The sequence below is a fragment of the Dermacentor albipictus genome, chromosome 1 (assembly GCF_038994185.2).
Source record: "Dermacentor albipictus isolate Rhodes 1998 colony chromosome 1, USDA_Dalb.pri_finalv2, whole genome shotgun sequence".
Taxonomy (NCBI): domain Eukaryota; kingdom Metazoa; phylum Arthropoda; class Arachnida; order Ixodida; family Ixodidae; genus Dermacentor; species Dermacentor albipictus.
Window position 1 is genome coordinate 401450139 of NC_091821.1, and position 22799 is coordinate 401472937.

Here is a 22799-nt window from a genome sequence, read left to right on the forward strand (position 1 = left end):
TTTGTTCGCGGAGAACAAACATGCACGGAAACTAGCCATATAGAGTTTCACTCTATAATTATGCAGATGTGGCTTCCAGCACAGTTTGGGGTTCTTCAGATCATGCAACATGTTTGTGTGAAGTCTGTGTGTAAGGCGACAGAGCTGTAAACGTGATAATAATTTTTATTGGCATAGCGATTATATGGACACTGGGAGCGCGTTCTCGACATCGGCGTCAGCCGCGAGGTTCCGTATAAAGTCCAAGTGCGACAACATCGCGCCTCGCGTACCGCTTTTTGTGTGTGCGGAAGAAAGCCTGCGAGGGTGAGCCGAGAAGTATGGTGGCTTGATGAGTGCCGTTCGCCCGAATGTCCAATGTTGGAGGCCACGCGATAAAACGCCCGCTAAGTCGAGGGGTTGCGGGTCCAATGCTTCCCCGATGGAAAAGAAAAGGAGACGCAGTTGCGCCTGAAAGACGGAGCATAGATTGCGATAGCAAAATAATAGACAGCTACACGAAGTAAGGATAGTACTTATATCGGCCGTATATGCTTGTAAACGTAGGCAAACTAGCTAAATTAACAAATCATGGTGCAACGCGCGCACAACCAAACATGAAGACATCTCACTCGATGACCGCAGAAACTCGCTGTAAAACGTTGGAGTGAGGAAGCATGGCAGTAGCAATGAACGAGCGAATTGACCTTCGTGCTGCCTATCGCATCAACGCGAACTAAGCCGCGAAAACGCAGCACACGGCGCACCCTATCCCAGTCGCACGTGGCTTTCAATATACAGCGGCCCGGAGGGGAGGGGGGGGGGGGGGAGGGGCGCTGTCCGGAGTAGAACACCCCCTCTCCCCCTACCCTATACCCCTGTAGCCTTGCGCGCGACGGAACACGGCGTGATTGGTCCCCACTTTCCTGCCTTGTGTGCGCGAGATGATATTTCAATACACCTTTACTTTGCTTATCATTCAGCCTACTGGCTTTCCTAAATGCTATATATTCTCAAGCCCGGACACTGTACCCTGTGCTTTTCTCGGAACGGGCGTACTTGTAACACTGCGACAAATGTGAGCCATAATCACCGGGTCACCCTCGCCCGCTTTCACTCGCACCCTTTCCTAAATGCTATATATTCTCAAGCCCGGACACTGTACCGTGTGCTTTTCTCGGAACGGGCGTACTTGTAACACTGCGACAAATGCTTTCATACAGCAGCGCGGAATTACGCAACCCGTGTACCACTGTCACCAAATTACACGACGTCGCTTTTATTTCAATTTTTCTTCCGACTGTCTGAGAGCCACAGGCCAGTTTAAACATACGTGCTTGCACCTAGTAGTAACCCATAAGGAGAAACCATGAGTATGCGGTTCCAAAATTTTATAGAGTAATCACATGGCATGCACTTGTCAAGAAATTCGTTTTGGTGTGGGTGGAACCTCGCCACATTCTTTTCATGCGCTGAAAGTGAGCTTCTCTGCATATGACAATTTGCCAACAAATGGCAGCAACCTTCATCGTTCAAATACAAATGAAGTACGAAATGTGCCTATAGGCGCTTGCTGGCGCTTCATCAGGAAAGCACGTTTATGCCTTCTATTTCGTAGAACAAACATGTTCACAACACGCACACGTTCATTGTAACACGGACTACGTCACCACTAACTCGGTAAGTTGCCTCAGACGAGAGCGTCCTTGAAACTAAGAAAAAAGGTCTGCAAAGCAATAGGAAGCAATAGGCCAATATATCAGCGTGTACAATTGGTAGATGCGCACACAAGAGTCATTCACTCTCTGAACAAGATATCGGTGAGAAAACCCTACACAGAAACGCATTTGGTACACTCTCCTACTAAACATGACGCCAATGTGTCTCAGGTGCTCGTTAATGGGCGCAGTTGCTATAATTTCACTCTTCAGCATAGGAAAACAAGACACGTGGCAAAGACGGAAATCAGTGCCGCAGGATTCGCAGTGTTACTGCCAGGCTATGAAATTCCGCCGATGACACAGCTTCACAATAATCATTGAAGAGCGTTGTCGTTACCACAGTCGTCTCCAGCAAGCATTTCATCACACAAAGTTGCCCTCTTGCGTAACAGCCAGTTCAAACTTCGCACACGTATACGCAGCTTTTTTTCTCAATAACGTTGAACGCAAACGATGTTCTGCACTGCGACATTGCAGAACAATATTTGAATACACGCTAAATTCGCGATGTCGACAACTATCCTGGTATAGTCCATTGAAAAAACGTTCCGTTCAAATGCAACTTAATTACGGCAGGCATTCTAAACGTATACATTCACATAACACAAAAGTGCGATGGCTAGATCTTGCAAAAATAACAAACACGTTATGGATGTAAGTTCGTGTAAAACGGCGTAAAACGAGTTCTCGCAGCCCATATGTGCGCTTTCTGGCAAGCACAACGTTGCAGGCGTCAAAGCGTTACGGGAACGCAACTGCCGGACGGCAGGGGCAGTAGTGGAGCAATCAGTCTATATCGGCAGCCGTAGACTTGGACAGAACGTTGGTGTCGGACATGCCTGTCTCGTTCATCTTCGAGATCAGGCACCGCTGCTTGCGCATTGGTGACAGAGGAACCACCGACAGCGTGACTTCGGGTTTGCTGACGCTCAGGAGGTGATAAACCTGTGGCCGCGACATGCCGTCCACCGATGTGCCATCGATTTCGGACAGCACATCACCCGGGAAGACCGCCTTGTTGTTGCAACTGACCACGTCTGCATACTAGATGACGAATCAGACATATATACAAGGCGTTTCTACAAACACTCTCAAAAAGCTTTTTTTTTTAGTTGCCTGTGCCCGATAGCACAATTCTAGTCCATGAGCTGGTCTACTCGAAGAGGTCGGCATTGCTTTCACAGAAAAATTGAAATGCTTAATGGACTAGCTAAAGAAATTTTAAAATTTTTGTGGGTGAGATTGCAAGGCGTATGTGACTCGAAAAGAATTGTGTGGACGACACCATTTACGAGATACGCGCTGTCGAACTTGCGGTAAATAGGCGCTGTCGTTCCTATTACTTTCTTTAAAAGAAACGTCGTTTCATACATTGAAGCACTAAAGTAATTGCGACGCGAATGCATTTCTCCGCAAAGTTCGGGATTTAGTATCTCGAAACTGGTGTCATCGTGAGAATTCTTTCAATTGGATGCGACTTGCGACATTCCCCTAGAATTCGTAAATTGCAATATGTGCCATAAGGTAACTACTTAAACTTAATGAATTTCTGTTACTTAGTAGATTACGCATTCCAATATTTTGTGCAAGTAATGTCTGCATCTCTGATTAGACCAGCTCATGGACTAGAATTGTGCTATCTGACGCAGACAATTCATAAAAATTTGGAAGTGTTCGCAGAAACACTCGGTACTTGCGTAAGAAGTGCACAAGCGTTGAAGAGACCGCTGGAAAACACCGCCAAAAGAAAATAGCACCTTTTGGGGCTTCTTATACGCAGCAGGCGAGATGTTGATTGATTGGTGAGGTTTAATTAAAATCATAAAACGGACGCCAAGGCCGTAACTGGCACCTCAATTGAATGCTCCAGGTAACTTGTCTACCGGGGGTTCTTTAACCTGCACGCATTCTTTTTTTTTTTCGGGCACGCGCGTTTTTGCATTCCGCTGCAATCAAAATGCTGTCGTCGCAGCCGATGAATCAAATCCGCAATCTTGTGCTCAGCCACATGACATCGTAGCCTTGCAGTGAACTCAGCGGTGGCGAGTTTCGCGTCAAGCATAACAGACCGTTAAATTACTTCCTCCCAATGCTTTCGCTTACAAGTTTACATTGCGTTTCGTGTACTGCAGGAGCGTAGCCAGGGGTGGGGGGCGGGGCTTATGGGGCTTCAGCCCCCGCCGAAATTTTTTCGTGCTGTCAATGCACTGCCGACCAAAGCAACCCCCGGCGCCGGAAATCATTCTGGATTTTGTCTAGAATGTCTTTTTCATGCTCAAAAAGACATTTCACCGCGAAAATTGGAAACTCGGGCTGGATTTTGTGGCAACGCCCATGCACCGGGAGTCACATAACGTAAGCAGCCCCATCCGAGCACAAAGTTTCAATGGCGTTTTGATGACAGACGGGCTCACCGCGGCATCTCGCGGAGGCTGCGGAATCTATGGAGCGCATGGATATGAATTCCGAAACTTCATGGGTATAAATCTAATAAACTTTTGATGTGAAAGGTGCACTGACATTTCCAAAGTAGTGCTTTAGATTTTCAATGGCGGAACCTTGTGGGTCTAATGTTATAAACACTTGACGCCAGAGGTGCACTGACTTTTCTAAAGTCTTGCATTGGAACATACAACGGGACAAGCCAAATCAACACACTATTAGACAAGTTGACAAAGGAAGCAGCGAGGTCCAATGAGACGAAGCATTGTGGTGGTTCATTTGTGCCGTCATGTCACATAGAAAAATATTAAATATTTTTTCACCTACGCCAAAGCATCCATGTTAAGACACTAAAGCCAGCCAAAGTAACTACGTTCTTATTTATTTTTCCTACTTTGACTTTTATTCGCGAGGACATATTGAGCGTCTTCAATTTTTTTTTTTTTTTGGCTTGCTACCCTACCCGACCCGCCGTGGTTGCTCAGTGGCTATGGTGTTAGGCTGCTGAGAGGTCGCGGGATCGAATCCCGGCCACGGCGGCCGCATTTCGATGGGGGCGAAATGCGAAAACACCCGTGTACTTAGATTTAGGTGCACGTTAAAGAACCCCAGGTGGTCGAAATTTCCGGAGTCCCCCACTACGGCGTGCCTCATAATCAGAAAGTGGTTCTGGCACGTAAAACCCCATAATTTAATTTAATTTTTAACCCTACCCGCGGGCTACCAGAGCCAGCCAGAGTGCATACGTTTTTCTCGTGTTGCCCTGACCACCGCGCGCCGCACTTCGGTGCATGTTCGGTTTGCTGTGGCCGAGTGGATTTTCACGTGGCAGAGATTTAGACGCTTTCTGGCTAGCAGACGAGAAAACGATACAATGGTCGCTCGCCGCCATCACTGTGGGGACACAACGGATTGCACCGCGTTCACCTGAGGGCAACCTCTCCGGAAAGTCCTGGCTAGCCGGTGTAGAATACGGAGCAGTATGCGTATAGTTCTCTGTGGACCAAGCGTCTCACGTTTTTCTTTTTTTTTGATATTCCTTCGGTAGCCACATTAGGTGCGCAAAGTAGGCATGCAATGGTGGCCAACATATTTTCCTTGAGTTTTTAAAAATTTCGGTGCCCTCGCGACACAAAAGGAAAAAAATACATTGTTGCGGCGCAGCGAATTGTTGCATGGTGAAAGTTCGATTTTGTTACTTCTTCCTTTGCGGAAAGTAATGGGCCACGGGATGCTTCAGTTGCCGGATACTCTTATTAAATTATTGCGATAGCAATTATATGGACACTCCAAGCGCATTCCTGCCGTCACCGTCGCCTTCTCCGTATAAAGTTCAAGGGCGATAACATCGTTACCGAGCGCCGCATGCTGTATGTGCGAGTGAAAGCGTACGGGAAGGGGGGGGGGGGGGCTGGAATGGGTGAGCCGACGATGGTGACTCAGTCTTGTGTGCGCAAAGGATAAAAGCGGAGAGCAAGATAGTCATCTTCCGTCGCGCGCGATACATCTGGGGGAGTAGATGGAATGGGGGCGATATTTAGGATTCTGTGAATCTGTGATTGCGCAACATGTTTATTTGCTTCATTTGACGCATTATGCACCGTGACTTTTTCTTAGATACGTACATTTATTGAATACTTATACGTATATTTAAATATCTTGTTGGGCGATTTTGTGTATACGTGCAGTGAAATTTGTTTCCAGTGACACTTTTTTGTTCCTTATCAAGCTCTATCTTCGCATTTGTGTATCCCATTGTATCTTCGCATTTCTAATGTACGAGGGCGAGTCAAATGAAAGTGAGCCTACCCACCGCGCGCAATAATGGTTCCGTTCATTATCTGCGAGGCATGACCGTAGAAGAGAGGGTTGTCTCATTTACAAAAGTGACACGCAGGTGTGAGGATAAAGGTTCTGTAATGCTCTCATACATTCGGTTGAACATGGTTGGGTGACATATTGGAAACTTCAAAAGTTGAACAGCGTGGTGCTGTGATGTTTTTGACTGTTGAAGGTCTTTCGTAAAAAGAAATTAATCGCCGTATGGCTGCCATGTACGAACATCGCATTTCATTGGCCACTGTGAAGCGTTGGAGCAAACGGTTCAAAGTAGGACGTGAAAGTTGCAAAGACGATCCAAGATGGGACTAAAGCCGTCGTGAAATCACCCTTCACAAAATTGCAAAAGTTGATGACGTGATGAGACAAGAACGGAGGATAAGCATCGATGAACTGGCAGAGCGTCTGAACATCAGTCACGATTCGGTTCACGCCATAATTCTTGAACATCTCTGTCATCAGCTTTTGTGTGCGCAATGGATGCCCAAGATTTTGAACCACCGCCAGAAGACAACGAAGTTCGGCGCTGCCTTGACTGATCTGATCCGGTATCACAATGAGGGTGACGACTTCTTGTCTGCAATTGTGATCGGGGACGAACCATGGTGCCACTACTACGAGCCTGAAACACGACGGCAAAGCTTACAGTGGAAACATTCAAATTCACCACGCCCAAAGAAAGCAGAGGCCATCATTTCCGCCGGAAAGGTGTTGTTGACCTTTTTTTTTTCGATCGTCAGGGGCCATTACGGATAGAATTTGCTAAGTCTTGAGAGACTATCAATTGTTTCCCATACTATGAAACGCCGGAACGGCTGCGTGTTGCAATCAAGAAGAAACAATGTGGAAAATCGACGAATGGGGTCATCTTGTTACACGACAACGCCCGTCCCCAAATCGCTGATGCATTTAATACAAAACTGGCAACGTTCAAATGGGAAAGGCTGCAACATCCGCCACACAGCCCAGACCTGTCGCCTTGCGATATCACATTTTGGGGCAACCGAAAACAAAAAACAGCTCAAGGGAACCGCATTCGTGTCAGACGACGACGTGAAAGAGTCAGTTGCAGACTTTCTGAAGCAGCAACCCAAGGAATTTTATGAGACTGGAATCACGCGACTCCTTAGTCAATGGGATAATGGCTAAATGCTCATGGAGATTACTGTTAAATAAAGTACCCCGTTTGTCATATATTTGCATTGGCTCACTTTCATTTGACTCGCCCTCGTATATTTTGCAGAACTCCTGCTTTCTATAGGTGCTCTCTGTTGCGACCATAAATTTGATGCAATTACTCACGATACCCGACCAGTGACAGCTGCTCCTGCGTAATATATTGGAACAAATGCCAGCGTCATTGATATTTTGGACTGGTTGTTGCATACGTACACGAATGTAAACACGGGTTTTGAATGACAAAGTTTCATTAACATATTTGTCCTCAACTTGTTCATTTCATGGCCTTTACATTGTTCATATCAGCGGCATGCACTGCTTTGTGGTTTTGAACTGATATAGTTCTAAAGTTCGTGTGATATTTTCTGTAGTTATTAAACAGACAAAAAACATGTAAGCATTGATATCAGTTATTTTGAACACAATTTTTGGCACATTCGAGTATATTCTTTTATGAAGAATGATACAGCTTACTTGTTTTTTACGGTACGTAGCGTTCAAGAATTCGTTTGCAGCATCTTTGCAATGGCAATGTAATTATTATTCATGTATTTGATCCCTCAACAAATTCTTTAAGAGGAATCTTTAGCTCGGGCCCCACTCCGACGCGGCCTATTCAAATACATGTAAAACGCAAAAACGCTTTTCTGAGATAACCTCTGGATCGCTTTTAATAAAATTTGTTGCATTTGAGAGAGAAAGTTTAAATTGTAGTGTCTGTTGGAAGCGGAATATTGATTTAGGGCCTGAATTTTGTTAAAATATTTCGAAAACTTTGAAAGTTCGAAAGAAATAGGCGCACGACGTTTACAAACTAACAGCTCTGCATCAAGAACAGATATCGCGGATCTGTGAACGGCATCTATTATAACAGTCAAAGTGGAAAAATTTGGTATGTCAATTTGTGTCTTATGTGAATTGGTTACGTTGTGTACAATGGTTCTGCAAAAGCCGTGTTTCATAATACTAATTTTTTTAGATTCATGTGTAACATATCAGTTTTGTCCTCTGTATATGTGCTATTAGATGAAATTCACAGAATTGTGATATCATTTTTCATTGTTGAGCTACAGAGTTTTAAAGTTGATAGTTTCGTTTTCTGAAAATTGGCGATTTTGGCCAATTTTTAATAAAACATTGACGACCTAAATGAAAAATTCGAAATCAGCAGTCACCAGAAATCCCCCCCCTCCACCAAGTTTTTCTTTTAAATGCAACAAACTTCGTCAAATTTGGTGCAGTGGTTGTCGAGAAAAAGGAATTCCCGTTCTACATGTATTTAGAAAGGAGCACCCGAGCTAAAGATTCCTCTTAAGGAAGATCATCATTATCATCATCATCATATCATCATCATCAGCCTGGTTACACCCACTGCAGGGCAAAGGCCCCTCCCATACTACTGCAACTACCCCGGTCATGTACTAATTGTGGCCATGTTGTCCCTGCAAATTTCTTAATCTCATCCGCCCACCTAACTTGCCCACCTAAGATGCCGAGCTGCAACGTAATCCCCCCCTCACCTCCCCCCCCCCCCCGAACGAAATTTCTGGCTACGGCATTGGTGTACTGCATGAAAACACGCCGTATATACCGATAAAGTAACACAGCAACCACGCCACTTGCAACTACAACATGTACTTCAACTCAACGTCGCTTCAGCGCCTACACACTAAGTGCGCTGTGCAATGCTCCACAGCTATTAGATGCCGGACGCACCCTTCCAGCCTCACCAGTAGCACGAAGCACTTGGCCGACTGCTTCAGCTTGTCGTCTGCGACGTCGACGTCGAGGATGTCGATGCCGTACGGCCTCCCACCGAAGCAGCCGGGCGTCGCGGCCTTAACGATGGCGGATTCCCGGGGTATGCTGCGCATGACGCCCAGCATGTCTCTACGGCTCGTGAGCAGCCGGTAGGGACTCGAAGACATCACCGACAGCACCATCTGGTCGCCGGTATCGCTGATGATCTTCTTTATCCGGGACAGCGGCACATCCGCCACCGCGATACCGTTCACGTGAAGAATGAAGTCCAGCGGCAGCACCTTGGACATGTCGGCAGGCGAGCCCTTGGTCACCGTCTAGCCACCGGTATGCAGATAGAGACAGCGGCACTCGTCAGCCTTCGCGCGGCCCAAAGCGTGGAACAGCGACGTGGCATCCAGAAGGCCGTTTCTACAGAGTCCTTTTACGCATCGGGAGTTCAGATGGGACACTAGCCCAGAAAGCTGCTAGTATGGTCAAATCGGCGCCCCCATTCCGAAGATATAGGAGCTACGGCTAGGGATAGACGAAGCACTATCGTTAAACAGTACCATATCATATCGAGTACCTTCCTCGGTTTTCTAGTGTTTGAGTCGGCTCACGAAAGGCACGCCTTCACAGCCACAGATTGCTAAAGTACAAGCTTTCCGCCCGAACGCTCGTATGTTCGTTTACATAAGTAAAACTCATAAAGCCCATCCGCGCAGATGTGCAGTGTTTTACACCTCCAAGTGCACTTATCGGCACCGGCGAAATTGTTGTTGCGCGATTGAATGCCGATTACTAATTTCGTCTGACTGCCGGTCTGTACTCAGTGGTAGAGGAACTAGAAGTTGCTTCAATATTATTTACTTTCAGCCATTGCTGTTCGTATACTCCTTGTTTGCTGTCGCTTGCATTGCTGTCCTCAAAGGACCCAACGCCTCATCAATGAAAATCACACAACTCTTAACGGTCTGGATATGAGTCAACCCGCCCTTTAAGGCGCATATATTTCCCCTGCAGGTAGATCTTGCATGTGCTAAACTTGCAGCGCATTGGCACGGGCCTGGCAAAAGTGTCACTGCTGTGATAACCGATAATTTACAGAAAAATCATCGCCCAAGCACTCCGTGCAGATGGTTAACCAGCGAACCTGAAAAGCGCGGCCCCGGTGTTTGTCACTGGGTCAATCCCGACGGTTCATTAAACGACGGCTTGGTAGGCTGCCGGATCCTCGGTATACGCAGTTGCTGCTTGCGCTCGGCTGCACGAGCCTGTTCTTGTGCCCGGGGCGCAGCATTGGCACGGCGTAGATGAGTTCGTTTCTGGTTCTGCTCGCGGCGTTGCTGATCGAAAGCTGCTTGCTCCTAAGGAGCACTTATGACGCGTGGCCAACTCATTTCGGAGTCGGAGAGAAACTGCTGCGCGCGCGCTCAGCTGAAACGGAGAGCAACGACGTCACTACTGGTGCAGCTAATCCAACACCCCCAAGATTGCGTAAGGATTTTCCACTCCGATCCGTGCCGCCATGTTACCTGGCCCAACTGCCCTAGAATCTAATGGGGATGCTCCCAAGTAAGTAACAGTGATTTTGACGCCACCACTTTCATCATTCCAACCTTGTCAATGGAAATTTCGGGCAAGGTAGCGTGACGTCATGGATCGGAGTCAACAGACCTTGTGCTATCTATGTATATAGTGTTGGCTAATCGCGCGCATCTCTTTTTCTCTCTTTTTTTCCGCGCATGCGCATGAGGTTGCGAAGGAGGAGTTTTCGGCGTACAGGCGACGAACAGACGGACGGACGGACGAATCGGCTAGCCATATACAGGTTCGCTGTAAAAATGTGCGCAATGCAGTATCTTGCCCGGAATATTGCCTCAGAACGAGCTCTCATTGCTCACACCATTGAAAAAGCAGACAAGGGATGGGCATAGCACGTAATCAAGAATCACACGCGCAAAAGTACAGCAGTGCACACGGGAAGATTTCGCGCAGGCCTTCGGTGCCTGCTCATTTTTCCTGCTGTAGTATATAACGCCCGGAACACGTACACCTGGTGCCGAATTCACAAAGCTTCTCATTCGCAAGTGCTGTCCGGTATTGGCCGGCTGTCTTCGCTAAAAATATGTCCAGTATATGATTGGCTGGAATGCACTCTCACGGACAATTCTAGCGTAAGGCATTGGGGTCGTGTTCAGCAAACTTTTCGTTCACGAGTGCTCTCCGCATTTGGTCGCTCGCTTTCTTTAATATTATGTCCAGAATCAGGATTCGGTGGATTCCTTTCGTGCGAACAATCCTAGCGCAAGAGGATTCTGATTTCCCTACAACTAATTTTTGCGATTCTCTTCAAATTGTGCAGCTATGAAGTTATTCATTGCAGTTTACTTACTGAATCGATTACTTTGGATGATAACGTCCACCTGGTAAGATAATTTATTATAAAGCTTGCGTGCTTTGTTTGCCTGTTCCAATTAAAAGAAACTGTACAGGAAACGTCATATACCTAAGCGATTTTCTAAGATTAATTTAATAGAGCAGCAATCACAATGAAATGGTCTCATGTAGTTCGACAGGTAAATATAATAGACTAACAAAAGTTTAACTTAAAGAGTCAGACCATGCATCGATCCTAATGCGAGAGTTGAACCTCTCGTCATTCGGAAGGCTTAATTATAAGCCCAAACTATGAAAAGCTGACGTTGTTATTTCGTCTGGAGTAATAAGTTCCGGTTTGTTAGTTATCTTTATTAACGTTTGTCTAATTACTACTTCGAGCCATCTTACAAAGCATACCGCGATGATAAAAGCAACCTCGAGGGCACTATTGAACGAAACCGCCTCGTCGTCCTTATTCGTCGAGATTTTTTAATACATTTTCCGAAATACCTAACGAATGAGCGGCACTCACGAGGTGTGTTGCTTATAGCAGGACATACGAAAAACACATGTCTATAACTGAGTGGGCGAGACAAAAAAAAAATAACTTCATTCTTGCGGCAGGACTCGCTGTCAGAAATGCGACGATAATTTTTCCTGGATCGCCGGAAGAGCCGCCACAGCAGAGACGAAAGGGTCTACGAATTCATTACGTCATAATGGCCGTCAAGAGAGCAAGGACTTTTGTAGAATTATTCATCCTAAGAAAACCGTAAATTGACTCTTACTTTCTGGCTAAAGTAATGTTACATTTTATTCTTTGTTAAAGAGAAAACGCAAACACAAAAATACACAAGAAAGAAAGAAAGCGATATTTTATGCTTGAGCACGTGGGGCAGCAAAGTCACTCTGCATGATCGATCAACATGTCGGAGCGCACTCGTACAAAAATGAAGGACAGGTCTCTCTACTGTCTAGAGCTATGGAACAACGGCGACACCATAGAATGGTTTTGCAACTTTCCCGTCGCAACATTAGTTTCGTTTTGATTTTTGACGAATGGAGCACGTGGCATACCTGTCGTCGTTTAAGAACCACCAGCGCACGTGTTCAGGCGCAAAACGCCTGCACCCGTGTTGTCGTGGCCGTCTATACGAACTACCGTGTCAGATTCAGTGGCGTACCAACAGGGGGGGCCGGGGGGCCGTGGGCCCCGGGTGCACGGGGCCAGTAGGGGGGGGGGGGGTGTCATATACGTCTGAAGACACCCAAAAATTGTCGATATCCTTGCCTTCCTCGACTACACCCGGGGAGGGGGGGGGGGGTGACAAGAGCTAAGGGCCCCGGGTGCCAGACGACCTAGCTACGCCACTGGTCAGATTAAATCTCAGATTAACAGGTACACTGAGACTCACGTCCACGTAGGTGAAGCTCGCTTCCTCTCCCTCGACCCGACGCAGCGAGAAACCGAAGCCCCAGAACTTCGTGTACTTCTTCTTCCGGTAGAGCATGAGATCCACCTTCTCGGTGGACGTGCCGTCTTTGCCGTCCACGCCTGCGACACACGAGCGCTGCTGTTCGAGATCTTCGCCATGTCCAGTCCAGTCGGCAAAGTCGTCATGCTATACATTTCGCCCGTGATCTCCATACTATGTGGCGTGCATCAGCGACATGCGCGCGGTTATAAAAGTGGTGCTGCTTATCCGTTGGTGTCTGGCAGTTACTACTTATTTTCGTCAGTAACCCTGAGGCAATCCCGTAGCACATTGCGACGTTCCAAAAGTAAAGTTATTCGCACGCCAGGCAACTATGGATAAAAAAGGATGATCACTCTCAACATATCCACAGCTCCTCAAATCGGCTTCTCTTGTTGAAGATGTTTCGTGAGCGCACTTACCGCTCAGAGCTGCGGTTCGGCTCAAGGACACGGGGGAGTTCGCCTGATAGTCGATGGCTTCGGAGCTCTCGTCGCTGGTCTCCATGAAGGAATCAGATAACTTGATAAGGCTCTTGCTTGACTTTACCTGGGTGGGAACAGGAATTCGCTGTCCCTTCTCGGTTCGACGAACAGTGTCTATTTTGTCGGCGATTTCCCATTCTGGTCATGGTTACCGACGTTATAAGTCAGGCAGCACACGCTGAGAACGACTACATCTTCCTTATACAACCTCATGCATTTTAGAAAACGTCTAATAAAAAGCTATTCTTCGAATTGTGACCAGTGTAACAAAGCGCTATAACTACAAAACTGAGGAGGGCCGACTTCACGAGAGCCACGCATGCGAAAAGCATTTTCGCATACACAAATGCATGCTGTCCAGAATTATAGTTTATTTATTTTATTTATTTGAAATCTGCAGCGCCCGAAGGTATTATTGCAGGCATGGAAGAATACATGTGTTTGCACGAGGGAGCAAACAGCAAATTACCGCGCACGCCATTAAATATATACATACATAGCGTATACACAGCGGTTACATTATGCTTAAGAGGATATTATATTGAACATGGCTTACTTTCGATTGACAATTGATATGTATGCGTACCTTGATCATGAGTTTCTTGAAGCTAGGCGAAGCGTAGCACAGCAATGGCTTCTGGCTTTCGGCGCTGACGTCGGTCATCTCCTCGATCTGCTGGTGCTTGCGCTTGTCCTCGGGGTCCCCACTCTTGCGGTCTTTTTCGGCGTCGTTGCTCATGATTTCGGCGATGCTCGCTATGTCGCACAAGTTCGTCTTGTTGTAAAGCACCTGCCAGTTGAACTTGTCGAAGAACGGGTGCGTCTTCAAGTCGCTGTAGTTGCGCGAGCCGAGCCGTTCCACGGGGCTCTTCTTGAGCAGTCGGTACGTCATGTCCTTGGCCGGCGTCGTGGCCGAGTGTGGATGCTCATCGGCACGCGGCCACTTCAGCGGCGACGTGATGATGCGCTCGCGAAGCAGCTGCTTGGTCTTTCCTCGGAACGGCACCCGGCCGGTCATCAGCTTGTACATGACGACGCCCGTCGACCACCAGTCGGCAGCGCGACCTGCGCGGAAATGAAGGACCACGGACTGCGCACGTTGCGCGAATAACCCCCACAAGAACATTTTCCACCGAACCCGTAAGTCTTGCCTCTCATCATCATCATCATCATCAACCTGGTTACGCCCACTGCAGGGCAAAGGCCTCTCCCATACTTCTCCAGCTACTCCGGTCATGTACTATGTGTGGCCATGTCTTCTCTGCAAACTTCTTAATCTCATCCGCCCACCTAACTTTCTGCCGCCCCCTGCTACGCATACCTTACCTCGGAATCCAGTCTGTAACCCTTAATGACCATCGATTATCTTCCCTCCTCATTACATGTCCTGCCCATGCCCATTTCTTTTTCCTGATTTCAACTAAGATGTCATTAACTCGCGTTTCTTCACTCACCCAATCTGCTCTTTTCTTATCCATTAACGTTACACCCATCATTCTTCTTTCCATAGCTCGTTGCGTCGTCCTCAATTTAAGTAGAACCCTTTTTGTAAGCCTCCAGGTTTCTGCCCCATACGTCAGTAATGGTAACACACAGCTGTTATACACTTTTCTCTTGAGGGATAATGGCAATCTGCTGTTCATGATCTGAGAATGCCTGCCAAACGCACCCCAGCCCATTCTTATTCTTCTTATTATTTCCGTCTCATGATCCGGATCCGCAGTCACTACCTGCCCTAAGTAGATGTATTCCCTTACGACTTCCAGTGCCTCGCTGCCTATCGTAAATTGCTGTTCTCTTCCGAGACTGTTAAACATTACTTTAGTTTTCTGCAGATGAATTTTTAGACCCAAACTTCTACTTTGCCTCTCCAGGTCAGTGAGCATGCATTGCAATTGGTCCCCTGAGTTACTAAGCAAGGCAATATCATCAGCGAATCGCAAGTTACTAAGGTATTCTCCATTAACTCTTATCCCCAATTCTTCCCAATCCAGGTATCTGAATACCTCCTGTAAACACGCTGTGAATAGCATTGGAGAGATCGTATCTCCCTGCCTGACGCCTTTCTTTATTGGGATTTTGTTGCTTTCTTTATGGAGGACTACGGTTTCTGTGGAGCCGAGTGCCCGCCGAAGCGTCATCACGCCATGTCAATACAGATTAGACAAATTAAAGAATAACAAATTATTGATAGTGACACTTAGTGAATGATAACGTTCTAATAGAGATTGGTAGAGGGTAATAATGACTAATAGCGCTCATGCGTGTCGTTTCTCCCTGCTGTCCCCGTGAAAACCGCGCTGTTCTGTTTCAACAAATGACTACTAATGACCCCGGAATGACAAATATGTCTAACGACTGCTTGTAATGACCACAATTGATTAGAAATAACTATAGATCTCTAGTAATGAGTAGTAATCACTAATAATGACTGAAATTACTTGTAATGACTACTGAGGACATTGATATGACCAACATGTCTAACGACGAATTGTGACGCCAACAATTGATTAGAAATGACTAAAAGTGCTTAATAATGACCAGCAAGCCTAATAATGACTGAAATGACTTGTAATTACTAGTAACGACTACTAATGACAAATATGTCTTACGACGAATTGTAACGACTACAATTGATTGCAAATGACTAAAAATGCTTACTAATGAGGCGAATGATAAGAGGAGGAAGAGTAGGCTTTCGCCGTTAACCTGTTAAGAAGTCCTAAGAGACCTTGTAATTTTTTATCTTCATGTCAATTAGAATATCGGCTATACCCGTTTGCTCTCCGATCCAAACCTCTCTGTTTCCGTCTCTTAAGGTTATGCCTAGCATTCTTCATTCCATCGCTCTTTGCGCGGTCCTTAGCTTGTTCTCAAGCTTCTTTATCAGTCTCCCAGTTTCCGCCCCTTATGTCGGCACCGGTAAAATGCACTGATTGTACGCTTTCCTTTTCAATGATAATAGTAAACTTCCATTCAGGAGCTGACAATGCCTGCCGTATGCACTCCAACCCAATTTTGTTCTGTGAATTTCCTTCTCATGATCAGGGTTCCCTGTGATTAATTGACCTAGGTAAATGTATTTCTTCAAAGACTCTAGAGGCTGAGTGGCGATCCTGAACATTTGTTCCCTTGCCAGGCTATTTGATCGTTATCTTTGTCTTCTGCATATTTATCTTCAACCCCACTCGTATGCTCTCTCTTTTAAGGTCCTCAATCATTTGTTGTAACTCGTCTGCATTGTTGCTGAATAGAACAATGTCATCGGCGAACCGAAGGTTGTAAGATATTCGCCGTCAATCCTTACTCCTAGGCCTTCCCAGTTTAATAGCTGGAATACTTCTTCCAAGTACGCAGTGAATACAATTGGAGAGATTGTGTCTCCTTCTCTGGCCCCTTCCTTTATAGGTATCTTCCTACTTTTCTTGCGTGGAATTAAGGTAGCTGTAGAATCTCCGTAGATATTTCCAAGATATTTATGTAAGCGGTCTGTACTCCTTCGTAATGTAATGCCTCTATGACTGTTGGTATCTCTACTGAATCAAATGCATTTTCGTAATCTATGAAAACCATATAGAGAGGCTGATTGTACTCTGCGGATTTCTCAATAACCTGATTAACGACATGGATGTGGCGAATTATAGTCTCCCTTCATGAAGCCAGCCTGTTACCTTGGTTGACCAAAGTTCAGTGTTGCCCTTATTCTATTGCAAATTATCTTGGTGAATATTTTATATAATACTGGGAGCACGCTAATGGGCCTATTTTTTCAATTATTTAACGTCTCCCTTTTTGTGGATTAGTATAACGTTTGCATTCTTCCAGTTTTCTGCGACCATCGAAGTCGATAGACACTTCGTATAAAGAGCCGTCAGTTTTTCAAGCATTATGTCTCCTCCATCTTTGATTAAATCGACTGTTATTCCATCTTCTCCTGATGCTCTTCCTCATTTCATGTCTTGCAAGGCCCTTCTCAACTCATCTTAGTTATAAGAGGAGTCTCAACAACCTGTTCATTACTGCTTTGAATGGAGGTATCGTGGCTCCCTCTGGAATTCTTCCGCTGCTTTTACAAAACCTAGAGATTGCTGATGATATTACCTTGCTTATCTTTCAGTGCATACATTTTGGTTTGCGCTATGTCAAGTTTCCTTCTCACTTATTTCAGGCTGCGTTCATTTTTTACGACCCCTTCACTCATTCTCACAATTTCGAATAGCACATATTTTCGCCTTGTTAATCAGTTTTGACAGTTCCGCAAATTCTATCTTATCTCTTATGTCTATCTATCTATCTTAATCTCTATCTTATGACTTTCATTCGTTGTCATTTTTTTATTAGGTCCTTTGTTACTTGGGAGAGCTTGTCTACTGGTTGCCTTGGCGCCTTGCCTCCCACTTCAATTGCTGCCTCTGAAGCCAACCTAGTTATGGTTTCATACATTAGCTCTATGTCATCTTCACCTCTCTGTTCTAAGGCCTCATATTTGTTTGCTTATACCCTTACTGCCTCTAGGTTGGCCTTTTTCTTCTTGACCAATTTAGCTCCTTCTCTCTTCAACTTGAGGTGAATCCTAGACCTCACTAACCTATGATCACTGCACTTTACCCTACCTATCACTTCTACATCCTGCACTATGCTGGGATAAGCAGAAAATATGAAGTCAATTTCATTTGTTGTTTCACCATTAGGGCTTTTGCAGGTCCACTTTCTGTTGCCACGCTTCCTGAAAAAGATGTTCATTATTCGCAGCTTATTCTTTTCTGCGAGTTCTACCAGCATCTCACCTCTAGCGTTCTTAGAATCGACGCCGCAGTTGCCAACTGCTTGTTCACCAGCCTGCTTTTTCCCCACTTTTGCATTGAAGTCGCCCATTATTACAGTATTCTAAGTTCGCACTTTTCTCATCGCTAATTCAACATCTTCATAAAACTGATCTAATTCATCATCATCGTGACTGGATGTTGGAGCGTGAGCTTGTATTACCTTTAATCTATACCTCTTAGTAAATTTGATTAAGACTGCTGCTACTCTCTCATTTTTGCTGTAGAACTCGTCAGTGTTGCTAGCTATGTCCTTATGTATTAGGAATCCTACCCCGTATTGCTTCTTATCTAGGAGACCTCTATAGCAGAGGACATGTCCGTTATTCAGCAATGTATAAGCCTCACCAGTTCTTCTAGCCTCATTAAGGCCAATGATATCCCAAACAATGCCTGATAATTCCTCAAAGAGTCCTGCTAAGCTAGCCTCTCTCGACAGAGTTCGGGTGTTAAAGGTTGCCAGGGTCAGTTCCCGTTGGCAGCCTGCCCGGGTCCAGACATTTTTATCACCCTTTGCGCTGCGTTACAGGTCTGACCGCCGCCTTGGCCAGATGCTCCGCAGCTGCTGGGTACTGAGGGCCATGGCTTAATTGTAGGAATCATGAGGGAGGTAATGGCCGAATACTGCACCAGGGAGGCCAATTCCTGCTTCGTGTTTCGCTGCAGAGCGTAGGACGTACCGTACGGTCTCCTTTTGAGAATTTCCGGAGCCATGTACGGTATGGTGCCGGCCGACTCACCGTCGTGGAACTCGAAAGGAGTTCTCCGAAAGTAGCCCCTCAGGAAACGCTTGGTGACTGCGTGATTGCGCATGCATTCATCATTGCAGGGGAATCAGCCATGCAGATATCGGGATCGTGCGTGTAAAGTTAATACGCAAAACCTGACACTACAGACGTAAATGCCCAGAACCGTTTATCCGCAACACCGTTCATGTGACTGCTGCTTGAGTGCAGAAAACTTATCAACGGTGGAACTTACGCACCGTTCCATTGGCTACAATTAGGAGATGTGAGAATACTGTAATGCTTTTCCGTGGTTTAGAGAGATGGATGGATGAAAGAAATAATTGATAGTTTTCGCGGCGTCTTACGCCAATGTCATCCTTTCTTCATTAAACAAAAACAAAAAGTCGGCGTCATCAGATCAATGTCATAAGGGTTTGATAGCAATATCATATAATAAGGTCCTGTTATTACAGGTTATTACTACGAGAGAGGGAGAACGTTCATGTGGACATTGACAGATAATCGAAAGTTATTATATCGAACGAATGATAGGACCAAAAGGTCCCATCATTACCTTACACAATTACAGTCGGTAAAGCATAACATAAGACCTGTGAGATTTAAAGAGAGATAATGGTCGGGGTACTCGTTATGGCATGTTACAAGGCCTACTAAGTAGTAGACCCAATTATCTGGCCATCTGAAAGCAAACTTTGGTAGTGTTTCTTTTTTCTAATAGTACAGAAGGCCAGCAAACGCGAGAACTCCAACGTTTTTTTAAAGCATTTACGTAAGTCAAAAGAAAACAGGCTGCACTCACAGTGACCGTTGCACACTTTAGTTGTGTCGAAGTCGATGACCTTCACTCGCCCGCCCGGCAAAATGAGCATGCTGGAAAAGGCAGTTTAGTGTATGCGTTTACTAAGTCTTTATATGCAGTTGCACGAAATAAAATATGTTTCGAAAATCAAAACGGCCAAGAGAACATTACCGTTATGATACTATCATTACATGATGATACTGTTTGCAGTATGCCTCGTTTTAAAGCAGCACTGTCACTCACAGCCCGAAAAATTACGAAAAGATGTAAGAAGTGCTGCACCATCACAGTAGTCTGAATGTTTCCAAGCATTTGCCGCAAATTGTCATTACAACGTGGGTTCACGACCTCCACGTTCGTTTAATTGTGGGTGTCACACGCAAGTGTCACGTTGAAAGCACAACACACCCGTGCGGATACGTAGTAAGCATCCGAATTCTATATATGGCCAGGTAGAGACAATTTTATACTGTGCTCGCGAAATCGTAGGTGCGCCTACGATTTCGCAGTACGACACACTGACCTGCAATAACGAGCAGCCACTCACTTGGACACCTTGATATCCCGGTGGAGAAATCCGCGCAAGTGCATGTGCTCAAGCGCGAGGATCAATTGCGCCATGATGATGCGCACAGCCTCGATCTCCAAGTACTCCTCCTTGGTCACAACGCGCATCAGGTCCAGGCCGGCGATGTACTCCATGACGGTCACGTACGCTTCCTGCCACGATGCACGCTCGAGCGTTAGCATGGCAACAGTGCGTCACGGTCGCGTGAGTCACTGCTCCTTTTTTGATGGCTGCCTTCTAATTATTGTACAATTTGCTTGCCAGCAACATTTACTTTAAAAAGAAAATCAAGCAAATAAACGACCTCTGGCAAGAAAGAAGTTTCTAATTAGAGCGACCTGGAGAAAATAAAACGAGTTTGTAGAACAGCATCTACAGAAGATAGTTTCTTTTAAATGAGTAACCTACCTCAGACGTTGATTAGTTGCGCTTCATGCAAAGTTAACCAATATGAAATGCTCTTGCGTTCTAATTTCAAAAAAAAATCGTAGAAAGTGTATTACAATACCGTATTATGTATACATAAACTGGTGAGTAAGTTATTCTTACTGAATAATATTGCCTCATAGCTTTAAAACCACACACCCGAGTGCCTGTGTACCGTTGTTGAACTAGAGCGAATATACAAGTAGTCCGGGAAGCACAAGTATACCAAACGTCTGCGACATCACCATGACGCCATGCAGCTAACGCAAGTAAAAGAAACGCTGAGCTACCGCAATTCTGTACAGCGATCAAAACATCCTAATTTGGTTTAAAACGTGCTCAGAAGTGTTCCTTAACAACTACATTTGTTGATGGCTAGTTAAACAGCTCACTGTGCACGATGCCACGGTAACGCGCCAAAATCCTCAAGGAAGGCGAGCATAGGTGCTATCGTAGCAGCATAAGGTATACAGGAAGGTGTACTAATTACGTGGAGTGCGCACGCATGCTTACGAAGGTGATCAGAATGACGACAACAAAACCAATGAACGCTTCCCGTCTTGGAAGACGTGTATTCAGTAAAGGGTCTCGTTCTGATAAAGCAGTCCTTGTTACACGTAAGATACGAATGCTTGGGCTACGTGCCCAATGATAAGTTACTGGTAAACGGTAGCACGCCGAGATTATACGCTGAGATTAGTAGAACTACGTCCACGTGAGAAGTGTACAAGACAAAAGCTGCCAGCTACTCAGCTGGTGCGTCGGCCACACAACGTGGAGCAGCACGTGAACAAGCGGATCCCATAAGACGAGTGGAAAGAGTGGGTACTAAGGATGACCAGTGAGCCGAAGAGGCGCATTGGAAAAGTATAGGCGATGAAAGGAGCGTTTGTGGTCGACTGCAGACCTGTGTATCCACGCAATGCGGCTCAGAGGCCAATTCGATGAGCCAAACTGTTGAGGATTAGTTCTCATGCAGGCATATCTGAGAGCGCCGCAATATTGATTTAGTGGGCACGTGCGTGTATTAGTCGCGTGCATGTGCTAGTGAAAGAGCTTGTATTTGACCATGCAGCGATACCCCGAGATTACTGTTACCAGAGAGGCATGTGGCGCGTTTGTGCAGAGATTCCACCAGTGATCGTTTGCAGAGCAGCTTGAGGAGGCAGAGTTCTTTTATTATTTCTTCTATTTTCGTTTCCAGCGATCTACCGAAGAGTAATGCGGCCGTCTGGATTCACCTTGACGCAGAAACAGCAGTAGTACTTGACAAGGAAGGGGTTCCTGATGACGGACGCGACAACTTTGTCCATGGCGGCCTGCTTGTGTCGGCTGAAGCGGTCCATGTTCACAAGCTTCACCGTCACCACGAAGTTGGCAGGACGGTAGGTGACCAGGTACACGGCCCTGCGTCGTAAGAGTCCGGCTTGGAGACATTGCTGGCTCCACATTCTGAAAGCTGCTTACTAAGTTTGTAATATACAAAAAAAAACTGTTACTTTAAAGGAAAAGTGAGTTGCCATTAATGTCATAACCAGGGACTCTGGAACCGGGGGGCAAGGAGCCCTCCCCCCTCCCGCCTTTTTCTTTCAGCCCTGTTTCCCCTAGACTGTTATGGCCCCGTCTACTGCTTGTTGCCTGCATGTCGAATAAACAAAATGCTGGTCATCAATTTATCCCGCTCCGTATCTCTCTTGTTATCTGCCCCTCCGCTCTGATGATGCCGGCGGGTCAAATGTATGAGCAATAAATTGTGGACATGTCGGGGAAAAATCTTGGCAAAGACCACATCTGTTGAGCTGCCCAACCCAAGTTTTCAGTGAGCAGTATCGGTTGGTTCCTGAAACTTCGAGCACCTTTCTTCTCGGTGTATCTGTGCTGTCGAGAACACGTGCGATGCGGTTACAGGATAGTACTAACTGCGACGCAAACAAGTAACAAGCCGAGTAATGTGCGACCACCGCACCGCAGCCAACTCCACAAAGCTCGCTGGAGTAAATACTGGTATGAAAATTATTTTAACGCCTAGTATCTGGCATGCACCGCCGACAAATCGTGCAAATAACTGGAGTGGACATGTAGAATGAAAGAATTCATTTGCTCGGCGCAATATCTAACACCAGACAGCGGCGTCGACACGACGGTCTAGCTGATCAGACCTCCACTGGAACGAGCAACCTTAATTACTG

The 22799-nt window shown here is 46.0% G+C and overlaps 1 protein-coding gene across 4 annotated transcripts in view; it reads right to left on the reverse strand.

Annotated features, from left to right (window-relative positions):
* Nucleotides 1–896: 896 nt before the first annotated feature.
* The window catches only part of LOC135903566 (microtubule-associated serine/threonine-protein kinase 3-like), a 32920-nt gene continuing 11017 nt past the window's right edge, over nucleotides 897–22799 (reverse strand). Inside the window, exons 6-14 of one of the 4 annotated variants that reach the window (XM_065433888.2) lie at nucleotides 21852–22017; nucleotides 20164–20336; nucleotides 19617–19687; nucleotides 18809–18865; nucleotides 13832–14310; nucleotides 13183–13309; nucleotides 12701–12840; nucleotides 8891–9238; nucleotides 897–2744 (exon numbers count right to left, since the gene is read on the reverse strand). In XM_065433888.2, the coding sequence (XP_065289960.1) occupies nucleotides 2487–2744; nucleotides 8891–9238; nucleotides 12701–12840; nucleotides 13183–13309; nucleotides 13832–14310; nucleotides 18809–18865; nucleotides 19617–19687; nucleotides 20164–20336; nucleotides 21852–22017 (1819 nt within the window). In that variant the 3' untranslated portion in view covers nucleotides 897–2486. Of the gene's footprint in view, nucleotides 2745–8876; nucleotides 9239–12700; nucleotides 12841–13182; nucleotides 13310–13831; nucleotides 14311–18748; nucleotides 18866–19616; nucleotides 19688–20163; nucleotides 20337–21851; nucleotides 22018–22799 lie in introns of all 4 variants that reach the window. The other 3 variants (XM_065433887.2, XM_065433890.2, XM_065433889.2) reach the window with 3 other exon arrangements.